The following is a 23,525-nucleotide window of genomic DNA, read 5'->3' as shown; positions in this document are numbered from 1 at the left end:
ATGTCAAGCAATGTTATGCTATAGGATTGGTATGCTTTTGATGTGGCGAGGGTTGGACTAAAGCTGGAGGAGTGGCACAGGATCGAACTGTATTGGGTGATACTCTTCCTTCTACATTAATAAAGAGTTTATTCCTTTTCTCATATTATTGTTCATATCTATGATGATTATGTGTCTCAATGTCTTCAATTCCATTGGATTATAGTATATAGATCATGTATGATTTGATCGTTTGTTGTTTATGTTTCTTTTGATACAAGTACCAATTGAGTGGGTTTAGTTCAAGTGGGAGAGATGGGAGCAATTCAAAGGGGATTAAGGAAGCGAAAGACTACAAGTAAGTTCCTTCATCTTATCCATCTACTATAGGAAAAGGTTAAACTACTTTCTTTCTGTTGTTCTAGGTGTAGCTACCCACCTAGGGAAAATGTGTTTATCCGTAGATGAAAATTCCATATAACAAATTGGCGACTCCACTAGGGATCGACTGTCATCTTTGGTGGCTTACCCTCATCACATTACACCCTAGTAGACTTTGCTTGATTTCGTTGATATTATTTCAGTCATTTTGAAGTGTTTTTGGTCAAAATTTATGCTTGAATGTCTCTTGATTTGACTCTCTGGCACTAGCGCAGTGTTGGTCTTGACACAGTGTGCTGTAGAGTAGCCCCTAGATTAGAGACAGTGCACTGCAGTGCACTATCTCCCACTCTGGCCTGCGCTGATCCCTCTTAGGCTAAAAAACCCATATTTGGCTTGATTTTTCCAAAGTTGCTTATGTTTTTGTTTGCTGAAAGATCAATGTTTCTTATGGTTCTAAAATCAATTTGTATTGCTCCTCCTAGCCCTAATTTTGCCTTGATTTTTTAGTGTTACTTAAATGATTTCTTTATCATTATAAATTCATTGTCAAAGTTAGCTTACAATTGATTAGTCTTTTATGAAAAAGTGTCGTAAAGTCTTCATTTCTTTGAAAAAGGAACTGTCGTAATGCCTTCGTTTCTTGTGAAAAGTATTGATTGATTGCATGTGCATTTAGTTTCCTTTTTTTCATCTAAACATTAAGGAAAATGAAAAGGAAAACTTGCATTATGCATTTAGAGGTTTGTGTGTGATTGTAGGAATAGTATAGGGAAAGTTGCATTAGATGTGCTCTTAGCTCTTTGATCAAACATTCTGATTAATATATCCCTTATAGTTAATGTTTTCATTGCTCAAAATAAAATGAAAAGAATGTTTCTCATCATAGTTTCATTCTAGGAATTTCAAACACATCATGCGATAAACCTGAAAGGCAAACTTTTAAACAAGATCAACTAAAATTTATCTCAATTAACCTAATGGAGCATTGTAACTTAAAACATAATATTTAGAGGTATAGGTTAGAGACATGTTTCGACGTCGTTAAACATAGCATCTGTCGCTAATGGTCTGTGAAACATTCTGAGTGCAATACCTCATTCCACATACGTAAGTATATTGTAGCTCGTCCACGTACTTTCGAGTATATAGGGCGGTGTTATAGTATGAAAAGTAGAAAGGAATGCTCTCACTATGTGGTTTCACATTAGACATCGCTAACACAGATTGAGCCTCCACGTACTTTCGGGTTTATTTGGGAGGACTACATTAGGTTGCTATCCATCCATAGGTAACCAAGTTGGCCGCCTTGTATATTGTGATACACCAAAAACAACATTCGGGGAGATTGCCTGCACGTATGTTAAGTCCTTGGTTTACTGTGGCAGTATATTGCAGTTCACAATTACTTGGTAATCCTTTTGCCTAGATTATCCCTCTTTAGTTTTATTATGTTATTTTGATTAAAATAAAATTAATTGACCATGGATAACATCCTCCACATCACTCCTTAGTTGATCTTTGGTTGAGACATATGGCAACAACTCCGGAGTCCACTGGTCAAGGAATTCCTTTTGATGGGAATCCTAGTCGTTTTCCTCCTTTCAGAAATATTGGTGCTCCATAGATGGCTACATTATCCCTTATGGTATTTACCATTGGCTTGCCAGTATGGTTGTTCTCAACCTCCTTGGCCTCGTAACTAAATATTTCTACAAGCGAAAAAAATCAACCTCCAGTTGATCCTAAAGTTGGCCCTTTGCCTTATTCGTTGGTTGTTTCTTCCTCCCCTTCTTCCTCTTCGCCTGGTGAAGGTATTGACACTAGTAACCAGGTGGATAAGAAGAAGAAGAAGAAAGGGAAGAAGAAGAAGAAGAAGAAGAAGAAGAAAATTCACCGGGGGGGGGGGCAACCATGAAACCATTTCTACGAACACAACTTCTGATGAGAAACCGTCTGATAAGCCTCACAAAATTCGATGTCCTTGCAAAATTTGTACGAGGGACCATCTTCTTCGAAATTGTTCTCGTATTCCTCATATCTTAGAAGAATGGTCTTCTCGTTCACATCATCCTGTGTCATCAACTTCTGGAGATCATGCTGGTGACACACCATCAACTAGTGGTAGTAAAGTTCATGGAAAGAAGGGTAAATTTAAGTTTCACTGTAAGTTATGCGAAGGGAATCACCCCATTCACCTTTGTCCCTATTTGGATGAACCCAAAAAAGTGTTGGATAATCATCCTGCTTCTCCACAATGACTTCCATCTGGTTACAGGAGACTCTCCCTTAATCCTTCACTAGTTGATGAAATGACTGACCCAAATCAACCGTTAATCAAACCCACTCTCTCTAAATGTGAATCCCATGAGTCTATACCTGACCAATCATAGGTCGAGGAAACAGTTGACTTGATTTCACCTTCAGTTAATCATACCTTTCCCGTAGAGAGTGAGTATGATACCACTTAGGTTATTTTTGTTTCTTCATATTCCAATAAGCTTGGAGGCAACCCTCCTGTTCCATCAAGACAACAGGAAAATCCTCCCGTTCTCGTAACTCAAGGGGGTAATTCTCCCGTTCTTACGATACCCTGTCCAAGTAGTCTGGTCACTTCCTTTGATTGGAATCGACTGACAGGATGTTGTCTTCCTTCTTATGTGCCTTTCTAGATCATAGTACATGTTTATAATATGATTGTATCTGGCACTATTATAGATGAAGGTGCATCTATGAGTATCCTTTCATCCACTGCTTGGCAGGTGCTTGGTTCACCGCCACTTGTTCCTGTTACCTAGAATCTGTTAGCTTTTAACCACGGGGGCTTGACTCAATGAACCTCTGACATAGCGCGTGCGTTCATGACATACTAAACAATAACCTTAATTTGATTACATATTGGAAAATACCTCAAAATCACATTAATTAACCCCCTACCAATACAAACCCAATACACCTTCCCAATTTAAAAAACCCTATTTCACTAGATATTGTAGGTATCCATTTTTTCGTTAATAATTTTTTATACCCCTTTATATTTTTTCATTAACTTTGAACTCCATATTTTATACCTGCCAATATAAAAACCCTTTACCCTCTATTATATGCTCAATATATTATGTAATTTTTTACTCAATATAAATCCCCCAATATGAATGCACGTGGTATGGTATTGCTCCCCCAGTGAAGCCCCTGTGCTTTTAATAGAGGAACCAATCAACCATTAGGGATCCTTCCTCAGCTGCCTATTACTTTGGGAGGAAAATATGCTTATCTTAATGTGATGGTAGTCCTAGGCCCTTTAGATTACAATTTACTTCTTGGGCACAACTATGTTTATGACATGGGAGCTATTGTTTCAATACTCTTTCGAGTGATGTGTTTCCCACATGAAGGCAGAATTTTCAACGTTTACCATCTTTCATTTCCCGGTCCAAATATGGCTACTAGTCAACCATCTTCCCTAAATGGTTCTTTTTTCCCAATGTTATATTCCCCGCCACGGCTCAATTATGTGTCAACCTGTACCATGCCTACATCAAATGACGATCAATTATGTGATTTTGTGCATTATGTACTAGGGGCATTGGAACCATATCTCTCTAATGGATTCCTTGCTATGTATCCCTTCCAGAGCATTGTTCTCCCATCTGATGAGAACCTCTTTGAAGTCATGACTTCTTATGGGTCGTGATCAAGGAATCATGAGGATAGTTAATGGTCTTGTGTCAACCTCATTAAAAAGTGAAAAAAAGGGTATGAGGATAATTCTTGGTCATGTGTCAACCTCATTAAAAAATGAAACAAAGGGTATGAGCATAGTTCCTTGTCTTGTGTCAAGATTGTTAAAAAATGAAACAAGGAATATGAGCATAATTCCTTCTCTTGTGTCAATCTCATTAAAAAATGAAACAAGGAATATGAGCATAATTCCTTGTCTTGTGTCAAGCTCATTAAAAAATGAAACAAGGTCCCCTGGAGAAAAGTTCTAATTCGAGTCTTTGATTAGATCTCGTAAACTCCCAGTCGAGTCTTTCACTTGATTTCATAAATGAACCTTCATTCCATCCACCTGATAGCCACGAGTAGTCTACTTAGGTGAATGTAATGAAGCTTAGGGGGCATGCACCTATAATCAAGTCATCATGCTGGGGGCATGTACCCAACCCCAAGCACACTTTTTCATTTCAAGCTTGTGTAAAAATGAAACTGAATCCAAGCATAATTTTTCATGTCAAGCTTGTGTAAACATGAAATTGAATCCAAGCATAGTTCCCTATGGTTCAAGCTTGTGTAAAAGTGAACCCATCTCCATTTTAACCCTCGTGATTTCCATTATATCAGTCTCTTCCGTTAGATAAGCCTTGGTTTTTATCCTTCCATTATCACTATCTGCTTGGCCGATCATAGTCTTTCACTTGGTTGTTTTACCATTTTTGAGGAACAGCTACAATGAGTGGTCTTATTAGCTAGCCTCTTCACATAAATCAACATGTCTTGAGAAGTTCCAACATCAGCAGAACCAGTTGCTATCCTAGACACCACTCGTTCCTCTAATTGGAGTCCTCTTTAATCTCTTTTTAGACTATCGAAATATGAAAAGATTGCCGAGCGCTTGTCCTTTTCAGCTTGTTAACGGATTGGAAATGGCATCTACGTAGTATAAGTTTAACCATTTTCCAGACTGAGATAGATTATTTATGAAAAAGGAATACGTTGATTCGAACATGGTCAATAGGTTCTCTCTTGTATTAATTTACGCTTTTTCAGACTTGAGAGACAAATTTATGAAAAAGAACCGGTGGATTTTTCTTTTTGTCCTTTTTAAATTCTCTAAACATGAAAAGGACTGAGTTCTCATTGTCGTTAAACTCATTAAACATCAAATAGTGACAAAATTGTCCATCATGACAAGACTAAGTTTTACCTTCATAGACTCATTAAAACATCACATAGCGATGGATTGACTCAAAGGGTGGAATTATACTACAAGAATATGTTATCCTCCTCAAGTTTGTTAAAAAATAAAGAGGTACTAGTCAGCAATGACTGGGGAAAATGGGAAAATGGATAAATCACTTTATGGTAGCAAGTCGCTCTTGAACATGACACTTTAACTTCATCTCTGTGACTATTTGGGTTGGGTTATCTACTTGATGTTTATCATACCTATGGTCTATCACACCATCCATCACTTTGGTTTTGGGTCAATGCTTCCAATTCATTCAGTGTCATTGAAATGTTCAAGAGAAGACACTCAGTAAAACTCATCCTTTGCAATACTCATAAACCTTCATTTTCATGACCACCATTCCCAAACCTTGTGTTTTCAGTCATATTTTGTCTTCAAAATCATTACACTCGTTTCATGTTGTTGATGGGGGATACATCAAGGCCCTCCTGTGATGAGTCGCTTCTTGTCGACATCAACACATTATCCAAGAAGTTGACTTAGAAACACCCTTCCAGTACCTTGAGGCTTGCATACATCAATGGCAAGTTTCTCGCTTCTGACGATAGGTTGACATCACTAGCCTTCGACTGGAAGAATTTGTATGGTGTTTGACATCAAAAATTTATTCACATCATGCAAAATGTACTGCAGTATCTTGAGAATCATTATCATTATCGGTGATCTCTCTCGTGTTTGTTAATGGATTACATCATCGGCTGGTAATCATACGGTGTCTTCCCATGTTTGAATTTAGATCACATATTCACATGGTTAGACTTGTGCTTGAGCGAACGATTGGACTAGACAGAAAACCTTGGATCTAGTTTCATCCATCCGGGCTGCGATTTCAGGAGAGTACTAAATCATCTATACAATGGATTTACATGGATGGTCATCCTATCATGGGTCTATATCTGTAGATGACTATCTATGTACATGTAATGAAAGTTTATATGCTGAGTATGGGCATGCCTTCCCTCAGTAATTCATGAAAAGATTCAAAATATCATGATGTTATGTATTGTAATTGATGGAGGTCACTGTCCACTTCAGATCCTCTCCATCACATCGTAAATCTTATAACTCGAAATTATCATTTTCTACTTCATGCTTTAGGGGGAAACTGTTACAGGTCTATTTTGGCACATCATTCCCGACATTCAGATCAGTACGATTAGGGCGCATCAAACCCTAATTTAGTTGTTACATGCCCTAGACAAGTCATCACATTGAATGCTTCCTTCCATGAAATTTTGCTGGCCTAAAGCCTTGCTGCAATGCCTCCTTGGGACACCAGCACAACCTTAGTCAGGAGTAAATGCACTACAGAGCAGGTAGGTCCATTCTGGCTTGCACTGCAGTGCACTTAGTTCCTCTTTGACCTGTGCTGGGCGAGATTGAGCGAAATTTGCATAGGGTTCTGGGAATATTCCTTAACTCTAGATGATTATAGAAGGATCCCATCTCTTATCTCCTCCTATGAGCTCAAAATTGGATAGTATAAAGATCCATTAACCTCCTATCCTCTCATCCCTTGCTCCATGGAAACTAACTCCAAGTTTGGAAGGCCATTCAATACCCTCATTTATGACAAAACCACCTCCATTTCTTATAAATTGAGCACTCATCATAGTGATCAAGGGGCTAGAGTCTGAAGTTTGCAAGGAAATTCTGTTGGTTTGAGAATTGAGTTCATATCAAGCAATGTTATGCTGCTGGATTGGTGTGGTTTTGATGTGGCGAGGGTTGGACCGACGCTGGAGGAGTGGCACAGGATCGAACTGTATTGGGTGATACTCTTCATTCTACATTAATAAAGATTTTATTCCTGTTCTCATATTATTGTGCATATCTATGATGATTATTTGTTTCAATGTATTCGATTCCATTGGATTATAGTAGATAGATCATGTATGCTTTGATCGTTTGTTGTTTCTATTTCTCTTGATATAGGTACTAATTGAGCAGGTTTAGTTCAAGTGGGAGTGACAAGAGCAATTCAAAGGGGATTAAGGAAGCGAAATACTACAAGTAAGTTCCTTCATCTCATCCATCTACTATAGGAAAAGGTTAAACTACTTTCTTTTTGTTGTTCTAGGTGTAGTTACCCACCTAGGGAAAATGTGTTTATCAGTAGATGCAAATTCCATATAACATGTATGCAAGCACAGAAAATAAGGATTTTATTGGATACACCAACAGTGATTTTTTAGTTTGTTTGGATGATAGGAAGAACCCTTCTAGTTATGTGTTCCATCTTGTTTCAAGTGTGAGAACATGGGCATCCAAGAAGAAACCTATTGTGACACTTTCGTCAGCAGAAGCAAAATATGTAGCAACAACATTAGCAACATGTCAAGCAGTGTGTTTAAGAAGAGTATTTGATGGAATCAAGTCGAAACAACACTACAACAAAACCAACGATTAGCATCCATTTTTACTTCTTTTTTTGCATCTAGAGCCCATTTTTGGTGCTATTTGCATCCATTTATCAAATATGGTGCAAAACATGACACAAAATTTGCATCAAGTTTTGCACCAAATCTTACACCAAGTTTAGCACCAGGTATTGCAATAGGTTTTGCACCACGTTTTGCACCAAATTTTATGCCAAGTTTTGTGTCATCCTTTACACCATGTTTTGTTCCAGGTTTTGCATCAAGTTTGGCACCTAATTTTGTTTGACATACTTTTGCATCCTCATTTGCATCCACTTTTTGCACCTACACTTGCATCAACTTTTGCATCGACTTTTGCATCCTTTTTTGCATCCTTTTTTAAATCATTTTTTGCATCCATTTTTTCATCCATTTGTGCATCCCTTTTGCGCCAAGTTTTACATCGAGTTTTGTGTCTAGTTTTGCATATAATTTTGAAACTACTTTTGTTGCATCCACTTTTCCATCTTGTTTGGCATCCATATTTACATCCTCTTTTGCATCTATTATTGTACCCACTATTGCATCTAATATTTTTGTGCTACAATTAGCGCCTAGTTTGGCACCTCCTTTTGCACCCACTTTTGATTATAATTTTGCATCCACGTTTGCATCCTCATTTGCATCTAGGTTTTCATCAACTACTACATCTATTTTTGCATCCATTTTTGTATCCAATTTTGGACCAGGATTTGCATCGGGTTTTGTGTCTCGTTTTGCATCTACTTTTGCATCGACTTCTATTGCATCCACTTTTGCACACAATTTTGCATCCACTGTTGCACCCATTTTAAATTTCACTTTTTGCATCATACTTTGATTCTTTTTTTGCATCTATCATTACATCCACTTTTGTTATGCCACAATTTGCACCATGTTTTGAACTCACTGTTGTATCCACGTTTGCTTCCAATTTTGCATCCATGTTCACATCCTCTTTTGCATCAAATATTGCATCTATTTTTGCATCCACTTTTGTGTCAGGTTTATGCATTGGGTTTTGCATCTCGTTTTGTATCTACTTTTGCATCTACTTACATTGTATCCATTTTTGCATCCAATTTTGTTTTGCCTGTTGCATCAATGTTTGCTTCCACTTTTACATCCATTTTTGCATCTTATTTTGCATATTTTTTGTCTATTGTTACATCCATTTTTGTTGCACCATATTTTGCGCCTACCATTGCAACAACATTTGCTTCCACATTTGCATCCCCTATTGCATCCACTTTTGTTTCATCCATTTTTGCATCTACTTTTTTGTCCGTTGTTGCATCCACATTTGTTTCACCACAATTTGTGCCAAGTTTTACACCTACCATTGGACCCATGTTTGCTTCCACTTTTGCCTCCACTTTTGTGTCAGGTTTTTCATGTTGGTGTGCATCTACTTATGTTGTATCCACTTTTCATCCAATTTTACTTCTATTGTTGCCCCCATTTCTATGTTCGCTTTTGCATCCCTTTTCCAACACTCATCATATTTTCTGCATTGATGATATTCCTTATGGCATTGACAATTATGAACAATTGATGACAATGTCAATAATATTGACAATGATGAAAATGAAGATGATGGCGATGACATGAATTGTGATTATGATGATAAAGACGATAGTGGTTACAATGACAATGATGATGATGGCAATGATTATGATGATGACGATGCTAATGACGTTGGCGAATCTTCCCAATTTTAGATGTTGTCATTGTCATAATCATAAGCATTATCTTTGGTGTCATCATCATCATTTTCATCTAGGTCATCATCAAAAACTATAATGGCATGAATGATGATGATGATTACAACAATGTCGATAGAAATTACATTAATGATGATGATGGGGATGATAAAAATGACAATGACGATGATAATGGTGATGATGATCATCATCGATCATCTCTCAAAATAGAGTTGTTATTTCTCTTACGTATATCAATGTGTCCTAAACAACCCTTTTCTAGCACTGATCACATTTTTTGGGTTGATGATATTTCTTACAACATCTACAATTATGAACAATTGCAAACAATGTCCATAATGATGATGATGATGGCATGAATGGTGATTATGATGATAATGTAATGATGGCAATAACAATGACAAGGATGTGATGATGATGACAATGATTATGATAATGAGAATGACCTTACAATCTTATGGATTCGTGAACAATTACTAGTTTCAATACCATCTTCTGGATACGTATTACTATCATACTTTTTAGATTTTCTGTCTCTCTTGAGGTATCTTACTATAATGGTGTTGTCAACACTAGAAAGATATCTTGTTGTAATGGTGGTTCTAATGTTAGCACTAGCAAAGTTTTTGTTAAATTTTGGTTAAAAAAACCGATTTATGCAATTATTTTGACAATCTATGTAAAAAAGTATATAACATCCAATTATTTTGACTGTAGTCCCATTGATTATCATGAATTCACCAGTCTGAAGACCATCTTCTACATACATATTATTATTAAACTTTTTGCATTATATCCGTCTTATATCTTGTTGTAATGGCAGTATTAGCACTAGAAAAATATCTTGTTGTAATGGTGATGTTAGTATTAGCACCAAAAAAATCACTAAATTTTGGTAAAAAAAAGTTTATCATTTATTTATTTTTAATTTGGGAATTTTTTGCTTTTATATTTTTTGTTTTTAATTCTATTTTTATGCAGTAATATTTTTTTTGGTTGAATTTTGGTAGTAACTAGTTTTTGGTCTAATCATATGTATTAACCATGTTCTTTATGCTACAAGTCTAATTGTTGGGACAAAATTGCTCTTTCAAATAAGTTGCAAAAAGCATATAAATGGAAGAATAGCGATGACAACTATTTTCATTGTCCAACTGTTCAGTATATCATGTATGAAAATATTCAACATTTTTATAAACAATGGATTAGAGGTGAGTCTGTAATTGTACATAATGTTTGGATGATACATAAAAACAAAGTTTGTTTCATTGATGTGGTTAGGATCTACTTTGGATACGAAACCCTAGGTTTGGAAGTATGCAAATAATGAATTTGGTTTACCTTTGATAACAAATGAAATTTTAATTCTTTTTCCTCGTAAAACCAAGGAAGATATGGCAATAATTCTCGTTAGAAAACTACTTCTTGTTGAAGGTTTATAATTGGTTGCAAAAGTTCAACAACTGGGTATAGAAGTTTTTAGTTGCTATTAGGGAAACAATGTGATTATAGGTTTTAGCAGGCATAGATCATTCTTGGTATTTGATTCACTTTGACGATGGCCTCTTCTGACTAATATATGAGATTGTGAATTTGTTGATATTTTTTAGATTACCAAGTAGATATAGTTGTTTATAGGAATTTTGTAAAACCTGAAGTATTGACAAATGGTTTTTCACTGTTAAGCAAATTTAAGTCAAATTGGGTTGCAAAACTTAAGGAGAAAGCAAAAACAATTGTTAGTAGTTGTGAATTGATATAGTCATTAAATAATTCCCAACCATTTTCTTTGTGCTACAAGTCTAATTTTCAAGACAAAATTAATAATTTTGTTCAGTTACAAAGAGCATATAAGTAGAATAATATCAACCGTGGAAACTATTTGTAGTGTCCATTAACTATTCAGTATATCATGCGTGAAAATATTTAACATTTTAAAAAACAATGAAAATGACAAGTGAACTTGTAAATATACAGAATGCTTGGATGATACATCCAAGACAAAGTTGCCTTCATCAATGTGTTCAAGATCTACCTCGGAATAGAAACCATATGTTTTGGAAGTGTGCAAAAAAATAATTTGATCTACCTTTAAAGATAGTCTAGTATGGTAACCTTTTATGACCAATGATTTTTTTTTTCTCACCATCATCATATACATATATATATTAGAAACCAAGGAAGATATGATGATAATCGTCATCAAAAATGACCTATGATAGTGGTAGCGATGGTGAATATGATGACGATGACAATGGCAATGAGGATGATAATTAAATGATGATAACGATGACAACAATACAATGATAGGGACCCTATGCCATTAGGGATTCCCTATATGGGGAAAATATTACCTGCGTGTGGGAAAGTTATTATTGATCACAAAAATGAATAAACTCAGTAGACAATTTGAATCACCTTCATTACCCATCCAAATATCCTTAATAATTCAATTTTTTTTTGTAGTGTAGTTTAATATATTTGTGTTAATTAATTCCATAAATTCAACTTAACAAGTTATATTTGTGTGTTAAGCTATATTTGTCTATATTCACAATATGTGACAATTTATAATCACATAAATTATTTTCATTTTGTCTCAGTGATAACTTCATATCATTTCTAACCATTTTCAACTAATAGATGAAACTAACCATAGTAACTTTTATATAACTAACTGAGCTTGTTATTTCCAACCAACAAACCATATTAACTAACATACATTTTAATGACATTAATTGCATCAAGTAATGAGTATACCTATAAGAATATTCAAAACACCAATTTAGATTATGAGTTCTAAACATGGTAATTAAATGACTATTACAACCAAATAACAATGAATCATTTCAAAATGGGACATAATAATTGTCCTTATTTAAACATGAATTACATACCCTGTAAATTATCTAGAAGTCTTCATTTATGTTATCATCTGCATCGATGTCTTCCAATGCTTCCTTGTCAATGTTCATATGTTCTTGCAAGAAATTAATATTACTCTTCCTAAACCATTCTGCTAAAGTCATATTGTGATCATCCTCATCTTCACCTTCGTCATATTTTGTATCAATAAAAGTTGTTTCTAGATAAAAAATATCAGTGTTACCAGATCTATTAATTTGATCTTCATATTGTATATCATCAATATTGCCTTCTTCTATAAGATCATTTGCCTTTGGAAATTGATGGTTGTCATGGTGAATTGCCTCATCTAATTTATCATTTTGTGAAAATACACCTCTAGCCCTGCTTCTCCATACTGCTAAAGGAATGTTGTCACCATCATCTAGTTCACAGTCCTCTGGTTGAACATCATCGTCTTGAACATCATCATTGATGCCAATTTGTTCTATGTTCCCCGATTCTTGAACTATATTTGGTTGGTCATCATTACTTTTCTCTGTATTGATTGAGGCATCTTCGAATATATGCCTTAATCTTGGATCATAATGAATGACAAATATCCATTTTGGATCCAAAATATCTTCATAGAAAAAAACCTACATGTGAAGAAGATAAATATATTAGATCTCCAGTGGTATCAAATTTTATTATCAATGAGAATGTATATATCCACAATAAAAAATGAATTACAAAATTACATACAACCATTATTTCTTATATTTCTTATATTTTTTTAGTGAAAAAATACCTGCTCACAATGAATTGGTAGAACATAGGGCTCCTTATCCAGTGGTAGGTATTTTGATGAATCTATAGAAAACAATCCACTATGGATATCATGACTCCGTGTCCTGTCAAATGCTTCATACCATTTACATTTAAAAATAATACATTTGAAAGAGCGGTAATCTAACTCAATAATTTCTTGTATTTTTCCAACGTATTGAAGATTCCCTTCAATAACATTTTTATCTTTTGAACTTGCTCGACTTGATTGCTCGAAATCAACCATGACCCCACAATCGAAGGATCATCTTTTTGCATCTACTCTTTCTACACGATAATCATGACCGTATGCCCACATTGTAGGATACTTCCTCACCTGTGACAAGCCATTTACTTGAGTGAAATTAAATATGATTGTGCATAGTTAAATAGTTAACAATGTGATTAATGTATTCAAGCAACATTTTGTAATAATTCAAAATTTACCTTTTTTCACATCTTCTGCACATGTTGATCTCATCTTCTATTATGTTTGCATCTATTCCTTCCTCATCTATTTGGTTTTGAATTTGTTTAGAAACCCATTCTATTGTGCATTCTTTTCCCCATTGACCAGAAATATTAGTGGGAAGTGGGGTATTCCTTGGGTTTGATATCTTAAATTGTTTCCTTGCTTCTAACACTTCTTTCCTTTTTATATCATACATATCAATCCATTTATTCATGAATTCCATTTGGTAGAGGACAAATTTGTTGAGCACAACACTTTCATCAACACCTATTAAAAATCAACATTTATAATTCAAACTTAAAATATTATTCTTTCAATTCAGGAAGCCCAAAATGATATAGTAAATGATTCTAAAATAACTATAATAATGAATATTTTACATACCAATTACTTCTTGAACACCATTAGTTTGAGGCTTTTCTCCATCTATAATATCAGATGCACGTTCTTGATCCCAAAATTGTGCACCATCTTCAAAATCTTTACCAAGGAATTCACATAGGAAGAAAAATGCTTCATTTAGTACATACCCTTCAGCCATGCAACCCTCTGGATGTGCCTTCTGTCGGACATATCTTTTTAGGGTTTTCATGTATCTCTCAAAGAAAAACATCCATCTTGTTGAAATGATACCTGCCATTTCAATGTCATCAACTAGATGTATAAGTAAATGGACCTGTAGGTCCATGAAACTTGTAGGGAGCTCCTTTTCAAATACACATATAATTTCTGTGATTTCTTTCTTCCATCTTGGCACTTCAGACTCATGGATCTCTTTAGAGGTCACCCACCTAATTAGATATTGTCATTAAGTTAGTATGAATTTTTAGTGACATTTAGAATGAGATATAATATATCATTGTATCATATAGAGGAACATTTCATACCATGTAAAACCTTGTAAATATCAAGCGACCACATACCTCGTAAAGGCTGACAATCGACATATGGCATTCCTTAAGTCAGTTGTAAGGCATGAATCCCCTCTTATTGCTAGTGGCATGATATGCTATCAAACCAAATTATTATAGTTCACTAGTATTGATTTATCATAATATATCAAAATAAGTTTTAGTAAGTAAATGATAAGAATAACAATTAATTGATGTTAATACCTTCATAAAATTGTGATAATCATGTGTTTTGAATCCTGTGATATGTCCCTCTACTGTAAAAGCTTTATTCAATGATGATCCATATCCAGTGGGTGTTCTTATTGAACAAATCACATTTTTTAGTTGATCTAACTCTTTCCTTTTTAGTATCCATGGAGCTTCTGCATATGATTCATTTTCCTTACTTGGCCACAAGTGTCTTCTATCAAATTTGGTACGTGAAAGAGCAATATCCCTCCTTGATGATAAAGTGTCTTTATCTTTGCTAGATATATGTCGAAAAATAGAATCAGGGACATTTTTGAAAACATGCATAGGATCTAGTAAATGAGGTATTAATAGATCCTTCCAGTAAGGGAGATCATAAAATATGGATTTCCTTTTCATTCCTTTTGGCATTTCAACCATAACTTGTTCTGGTTCCTCAATTGAATGATCATGACGAAAAAAATGGTTCCAAGCTTTTGATTCATCATCTCCATACATTTTAAGCCAATCAGCTGGACCCATAACCTTGGGAGGAGGTTTATTTTCAATTTTTCCATCAAATTGATTCTTTAGGCGGCTTCTGAACTTATGATCAGGTGGTAGAAAAACCATGTTGTTTGCATATATAAATTTGTGTAGATCTTTAGAATATCGCCTACTATTTGTGTAGATCTGTAGATCTTTAGAAATTTCTAATTGGTAAAATTCTGCTGCTATTTGTATTATGTAATTATGTAAAAATCTGATGCTGTTTATGTTCTGTAATTAGATAAAAAACATTTGGAAATTTGGTAAATCTAATTTCTAATTGCTAAAAATCTGCTGTTTGTATTATGTAAGTATGTAAAAATCAGCTGCTTTTTATATTTTGTAATTATGTAAAAAGGGTAATGTTTTTTTAGGAAAAAACATGAAGGGGGGAACAATGGCATGAGGTCTTTTATATACATGACAGCATAAGAGCTGAACCATTTTATCATTTAGCACTGGAGAATCTGATTCCAAGAAAGGAAGAAATTGTCAAAATAGAAATTGTCACTTGGATTTTTAACTAAGTTGTTTGCAAATTCCGCCCTAGAGAGCCATTTTGAGATTATTCACCTTCAATCCTTTGTTTTTTAAGGGAGAACATCCTTTTCTATCGATCTCTTCTACTTTGAGGATATGGCAAGTGGAGAAGGAGGTGCAAGTGGATCGGAAAAGGTAAGCTTACTTTGTTTTTATAGAATAATTGCATAATATAATATGTTTTATTTTTTGTTTAAGGTTTGAAGTTAGAATTATAATTTTATAATTATACTTTGTGGTAAATCATTGAAATTTGGACAGGGAAAGAATCTGATAATGGAGTCCTTGCTTGAAGATGTTTTTGGGATAGAAGGACTCAAAAAACTTCAAGCTTTGGATGCTGAATCCCTAATCCATTTTCTTAAGACAAAATCCCCTGAAGCTAATCAACTAGGTCCAGGTAATCAACAAGCTTTACGAGAATCCATTAGTTCCCCATCCTCTCTTGGATCAAGAAAAAAATCGAAAAAAGTGTTATTGACATCAAACACCAATAATGAAGAACATTGTGTTGAAACATCTTGTGTGATGGCAACTCCTGGGACTGCAAATTCTTGTTCATCCTCAACTTATGCATCATCTATTGGTAGTTTAGGTACCAAGATAGAGTATGACCCTGTCTTAGGGGAGATAAGAAGGACAGATGCAAGAAAACAATTCTTAAATAGGCTAAAGGACTCCTGCCTTCAACGATTTAGAGATCATCTTCACCTCACATTCTCCAAGATTCCACTTCACCTAAAAAAGATGGTGGTACAAGACATAGAGAATGAATTTGGTACCGTTTGGTCGGTTAAGAAGATAAAATTGTAAATGTCGCTCAATTGTAAGAGGTTTCGTTGCAACCAAACAAGAAAAATTAAAAAAATGCCTCAAGATCAAAGACTGAAACAAAGACCTATTGACATACCTTTTAAAGTATGGAAAGAACTTGTAAAATCATATGAGAAGTTAGATGCACAAAGAAAAGCCGGCAATGAGAGCATTCAGGTATTGAATTTTTCATTAAACATTATTTAGAATGTATTAATACTTATAAGTATCTTAGACATGTATTTGTGTGAAAATAAATTGAATTGGTTTATGTTTAAGGACAAGGCATCCAAGGCGAGGTTAACCAAGACAAAAGTCACTCATCGTAGTGGCCAAAAAGGTTTAAAAGCACTGATAACAACCTTTGTAAGTATATTAAACATGTGATATTTTTTTAATAAATTTTGTACTAGAAGAAAGTCATTGTTATCTAATTTCTCCCTATTTACTGATTGATAGGAACTAAAATATGGAAGACCTCCAAATCATTTGGAAAAGGAGGTGCTGCAGCAAAAGAGATGGGTTGAATTTGTTGTTTGGATGGACTCTATGGTATGTAATCTTAGTTGGATTTCCAATATACTTTTGAACCATATTTTCATTTTATTTTTTAGTGCTATTAGATATTTAGGCCGATAGGCCTTTCCTATGCATCAACAATTGTCAACACTTTCATTAAATTGTTAATTTGTTGTTGTTGTTTTGTTGCATGCTAAAGCCAATAGTTCATTAATATATTGTTGACTTTTCATGAATATAATAAAATTGCTAGGAAGAAGAATCGGTTTGGAATACTTGGTATTCTGGTAAATGAGTTCTTAAAGTAATTTTAATGTTTTTTTTTATCATCTTGTCCTTTAGTTTCCCGTTTCTTGTTTGTGATAATGTAGGTTGCGATTTCTCTTACAGTCATAGACGTGAGCTATGTTCTTTTTCTCCAGCATGAAGAAAGCTATATATGTATTAATCACATAGACCATGTACATCATGGCATTATATATACCAGAATTATCAGAATAAACCCAGATAATCCTGAATGTAAGTTCAGCCAGTTCCTTATGAAAGAACAAATACAGTCATGTACATAACGCTGTAAATAAACCACATAAGAGCTGCATGAGAGTGAGTAGCAGGTGAGTAAAAGATAATTCCAAACAACTAAACTCCATTGCTAAACTAATGTTGAAATCATAATAACCCATATGCATAGAGTACTTGTAATATTTAAGACTCCATCTGATGTCGACATCCTGTAGCATACCAAAAAAAACCAAAACTGTTGTTAAAAAGAGGGGATTATAGACGATATGAATTGACTATGTAGGAAACGTACACTCCACTGTGCCAATATTCTTGTTTTCCATGATTATATCCAGCTGCACTTCTCCCATGATATTTAGCAGATTTCTTTTTAGAGCTTGTCTGCAATCTGGTTGTGTTCTCTGCCAGTATGATTGTTTGGGTATTCTCTGGTTAAGTCCAGAAGCATTGAATTTTTTTTAACCAACTAATTTTGTTTAACCAACCAAGAAATGCAGGTTGATTAATCTGAGCCTTGCTTTTTATATGATCCAGAATAATCTTGTATCCCATAAATATGGATCTTTGAGATATTGAGAAATTATATAAACCACATCATCCAGAAAAACCATAGCCTCTGCTTTGTTATTAGAACCCAGTCCAGCATTCCAATGTGCTTTGAAGTGTATGTCCTTGGACTTTGCTATCAAGAATTCACAGCCGCATATATTGTTTTGTGACGTGAGCTCTGTTCTATTCCGCCTGATGTTTCTACAGCTCAATCTCTACCCCCAAGTTACAACTCTACAACTCTAGGTACGCATAGATTTGTTTTAATCTTGATTTTATTAACCCATTTAAAAAATTTGTAATTGCAAAGATTCGCATAATAGATGAGAGTTCCCTCAAAATATTCAATTTATACGTAACATTATAAATATATCGCAAAATAGATGCAAATTGATTACTGCCATGCAGTAATATCTCCGGAGGAGTATTTTATTATTTATGAAATTTAATTTTTAACAAGTTTCTTGGTTGCTTGTAATTGTGTGGTAATACTTTTTAAAGTACTTATGTGAATTACTAAATCTTTTTATAATTTTTTTTTTCCTGCATTTTAGTATATTCAATTTACACATAATATTAGAAATGTATCGCAAAAATAATATATATTATTGCCTTATGATATATTCAATTTACACATAATACTAGAAATATATATCAAAAATAATATATATTACTGCCTTATAGTATATTCAATTTACACATAATATTAGAAATATATCTCCAAAGAGATACAAATTGATTACTGCCCTGTACTCTTCCTCTCAAATTTTATGTAGTCAATTCTAGAACTATTTTCTAAGCCTAACTGATTTGAGTGTCTTCCTCGGTTGACGTATCTGGGATCATGATATATATTCATATCGGGGCACCAATATGTCAATCCTGCCAATGCTGTATCATACATTTCATGAGCCTCTGCTGATACCGTCTGCATGAAATTACAGTTAGAGTTGTTCGGTTATATTTAGTACTGAGTCATATAGTATAAACAGAGTGCTGAGAATTAAAAATCCCAATTACAAGGTCATGTCATGTGACTCATCCTATAAAACTGAAAAATGATTAGAAATTAATTCACTTAGAATAGGCAGCACCCAGTAAAAGTTAATTCCAATCTCAAATGCATGCAGGCTTTCGCAGATACACAGAGACACAACTCACTACAATTACCAGCAGTGTAGACTCTAGAGTACCAAAGCAATGTGAGATCAAAATATTAATATCAATCTGAAACTCATTCATGAAACCAAATCCAACCGTATTCTCCCAACGTTGTGATTGTCAAATGATAGCGTCATCATCTCTACACATCAGATTTCTTGATTTTGGGTAATTAACTTAACCTCTTGATTTTGGGTAATTAACTTACTCTAAAATGAAATAAGACATTCAATGTGTTCCTGAAAAGTAATTGCACAATGATCTAGTTCAAGAAAACAAGGTTTTCCACAAACCAATTAACTCTTCTAGAAAAATTCAACAATTCCAATTTAATAATTCTATCGGCCTCTCTTTGTACCTTTTGGGACAATTGCTAGTATATCTTACCTCATTTTATGGTTAACATTGTATAACAAAAACATGCGTTGTGTTATGTAATTAATACTAACATGTAATATTGATTTTTTTTGTCAGAATGCTATAGGTAATGATTGCCAAGACGATGATCCAAATTATGTTCAACATATATCAGGAGATGATGAGGATGAGGATGAGGATGATGGTGGTGAAGGAGGAGATGATGATGATAGTTGCGGTGTTGGTGATGATGTGGATCAGAGTAATGAGGATGGTCAAGATGATCATGAGGATGATCTTGGTGGTGGTAGCTAGGCATGCACATGCATTATTTTTTATGAATAAATTATTGTGTAGAATGACATTGTTATGTTTAGATGGGTGTTGTGAATTTACCCTATATCAATGAGACATTTTGATTTTGTAATCATACGATGAGTTTGATTTATGTATGTTGTTAATTTATCGTAGAATAATGATATTCATGAAATATTTTGATTTGTTAATCATATTTGAATTTTAGTTGTTTTGATTAAAAATAATACTGATTTTATTAGTATTATGTTGCTATTTTTAGGCCGATAGGCCTTTCTTATGCATCAACAATTGTCAACACTTTTACCCTCCTCCGTTCGATCAAGTGAGACACTTTCAACCGTTGATTTGAAGTGTCACTGCTTTTTCCAAATATCAGTTGAGTTGCTTTTCACCTCTGTGGCATGGCAAGATATTTTTACAGCTTTTTCCTGTTGAAACACTGCCAAAACACATTATCAATATAAAACACTTTTACCCTGCTCCGTTGGATCAGGGGAGACACTTTCCACCGTTGATTTTGAAGTGTGACTGCTTTTTCCAAATATCGATTGAGTTGCCCTCTTAGCATCTCTTAGCATGGCAACATATTTTTACTGCTGTTTCCCATTCTTTTTGAGCGATCGCTCGGCCTATCAGGGCAATTTCAGTCATGTGGGTGGTCATGTAGCAGTATCTATGGACCAGTATTGATCTGTTTTCTGCTCATTTGCATTGACGGCGTGTGTGGAAATGGAGCCATGTCTCCCATAGCAGCATCCTTCGGAGACGAGAACGTGTTCTGTACCATTGATGCAAGTGGGAAGCAGCATATAACATGCTGGGGGAGAAACAACACTTCACCAGCTACCGATGCTACTTCAAGCCCATCTCTGGCTGCACTCTCCGGTGGAGGTGGATTCCTTTGTGGACTGCAGGCTAACACTTTCAGACCATTTTACTGGATGAACAACGAAACAGGTACTAATCTTGTGCCCCCAAGTAACCAAAACAGGCGTTATTCAAATATTGAATCTGGGCAAAACCATGCTTGTGGAATCCGTAGTCATTTGGATCAATATCCCGGTATGATGGACTGTTGGTCTATGAAAAATACAACAAAACAACGATCCTTATACCGATCACTCTGGCCGCATCCCAATATCGCCCTGCAATCCATTGTTGCAGGCGATGATCTCACATGTGGATTAGACCAGGACATAATGGCATTCTGTTGGGGATCGCCATCTCCACAGTTCAATATCACTACCCCTCCCCCCTACAAATTTCAAAACCTTGTATCTGGAGGAAATCATGTCTGCGGAATTGTGAAAACAACTTCAGAAGTCAAATGCTGGGGGGATAATTCCATGAACTAGGGAAGCCCACCAGAGAAAACTTGATTTATAGCCCTCGCAGGAGGCTCAAAACATTCTTGTGGTATCCGCCAAGATAATCATTGCATGGAATGCTGGGGAAGTTTCAATCAGTCTTCAATTCCAAAAGATGTCGGGTTTCTGGGCATAGCTTCCACAAATATCGTGACTTGTGGCATTAGGGAAGATAACTTGATCGTGGATTGTTGGGGAAATGGATCGGGTTATAATCCTCCTTTGCAGCTTTTCAGCCCAGGATTGTGCAGCAGGGAGCCTTGTCATAGTGGGGAGTTTTTCTTCAATGCTAGCGGTATGGGATTGCCTGATTTGATGAGTTTGTGCCTTCAGAAAGAAGAGCATATCTGTTCCCCTCGTGTGGAGAATTTCCCAAATGGATTTTTTCTCTCAGATCTTTGTTCTGAGAACGCTGATCTTGTCTGCACAGCATGCTCTCTATGTCGAAATAGTTCTTGTCAAGAAGCTTGTGGAGATGGGTTTCATGGACCTGTCTCTGCAGTCTCTCCATCTAGTTTAACTGAGCAACAACAAATAAGTATTGCAAAGCAAAGGAAGCGGCATATGGATCTTGTTACTATTCTAGGGGTGTCAATTTCCTGTGGGTTTGTTTTAGCTTTCATTGGAGGCTTTGTTCTCTGTTTGATAATAAGGAGAAAAAGGGGGCAAAGTGAATGTGCCTTTTGCATAGGGCAACCAGATACTGAAAATCAGCCAAATCTTAATGTCCAAACACCTTCGTCTGGAATTACCACTTCTTGGCCTACTGCAAATGACTTAATACGGATGCAAGCCTTCCGTCTTGCAGAGCTTCGAGATGCTACAAATGGGTTCAAAGAGTTCAACGAATTGGGTCGATGAAGCTATGGATTTGTCTATAAAGCTGTTCTTCCAGATGGAAGACAGGCTGCTGTTAAAAGAGCTAATGCAGCTCGAAGAATCCATAGCAATAGTAGAGATTTTGAAATAGAGCTTGAAATTATATGCAAACTCCGCCACGGCAACTTGGTTAATTTGTTGGGCTATTGTGAGGAGATGGGGGAAAGGCTTCTTGTGTATGAATTCATGCCTCATGGAACTCTTCACGATCATTTGCATGGAGATCTCTCTCCTCTCAGTTGGACATTGAGGTTGAGAATCTCCATGCAAGCAACACGAGGCATTGAGTACATTCACAAAAATTCATCGCCTCTGATCATCCATAAAGATATTAAGGCCTCCAATATTCTTTTGGATGGAGAATGGGGAGCCAGGGTTGCAGATTTTGGGTTAACTATATCTGGAGAAAGAGGTCTTCCTTCCCCTATCCAGAAAGGGGATGTTGTCTATGTTGATCCAGATTACTACAAGTCTCAGAATTTTACAGAGAAGAGTGACGTATACAACTTTGGTGTGGTTTTGTTAGAGATTCTGAGTGGGAGAAAAGCACATGATATAGATTTTGATCCACCCAATATTGTCGAATGGGCAGCACCCGTGATCAGCCAGGGAAAGGCAACAATCATCCTAGACCGTAGTGTGGATTTACCACAAAATGTGTAACCTTTGCTCAGAATGGCTGATATTGCATAGCTTTTTGTGAGGCAAGACCCAAACGAAAGACCAACCATGTCATATGTGGCTACATGGTTGGAGCAACTCGTCAGAACTAGCTCTTAGTATTGCTTTTCTATCTACGATTGCGAGCATTCTTGACAAATTGAAGATTATTGCTTGAAAATTATTTTTCCTCGAGGGCAAAGCCAGCTGGGGTGTTTTTGTCTAAAATTCAAGTTCAAATAGCATCTCATCTACCTGGTATTGACATTTTCCTTTTTACTCTTTAGGACATTGTACCAGAGAATGCGTCCTTGTTTTTTTGCCTGTTCTGTACAATTTGAGTGTTTGTATTCATTATTCTTCACAATCAAAAGGTATTGCACCGTTCTTGTAATAGTTCTAAAGACCAAGAACAATAAGCTGTTTATTGTAACATTGAGTTTGAGTAAACATCGGATTTTTTTGTTATGTATGCCAAAAATGATGCAAGTTTTAAGCATAGCATGTTGTTGGGTATACAAATCTCAGTCTTAATTTATTATAATCATTGCATGGGTAATCATAGAGAAACACAATCGAAAAACATTATGCCTAGCTTGTCAGTATGTAT

General features: G+C 35.3%; 1 protein-coding gene and 1 pseudogene across 2 annotated transcripts; both read left to right on the top strand.

Moving 5' to 3' along the window:
* The first annotated feature begins 15,576 nt into the window (after window positions 1-15,576).
* On the top strand, window positions 15,577-20,213 carry LOC149154171 (uncharacterized). 2 transcript variants are annotated; one of them, XM_089445209.1, is made up of 3 exons: window positions 15,577-15,905; window positions 17,043-17,135; window positions 19,809-20,213. In XM_089445209.1, exons 1-3 carry the CDS (start codon window positions 15,867-15,869, stop codon window positions 20,004-20,006), a joined length of 330 nt encoding a protein of 109 aa, XP_089301335.1. In that variant the 5' UTR covers window positions 15,577-15,866; the 3' UTR covers window positions 20,007-20,213. The 2 variants fall into 2 exon arrangements, with proteins under 2 accessions (XP_089301335.1, XP_089301334.1); XM_089445208.1 differs by lacking the exon at window positions 15,577-15,905 and adding an exon at window positions 16,739-16,949.
* Window positions 20,214-20,584: 371 nt separating this feature from the next.
* Window positions 20,585-23,265, top strand: LOC149154170 (serine/threonine-protein kinase-like protein CCR1 pseudogene; annotated as a pseudogene).
* The last annotated feature ends 260 nt before the right edge of the window (window positions 23,266-23,525 follow it).

Source organism: Pinus tabuliformis, chromosome 9 (assembly GCF_031772625.1).
Source record: "Pinus tabuliformis cultivar Carrire ecotype Pingquan chromosome 9, CPIR1, whole genome shotgun sequence".
Lineage (NCBI taxonomy): Eukaryota > Viridiplantae > Streptophyta > Pinopsida > Pinales > Pinaceae > Pinus > Pinus tabuliformis.
Note: the sequence above shows the minus strand (reverse complement) of the source record. Positions and strands in the feature narration are given on the sequence as shown.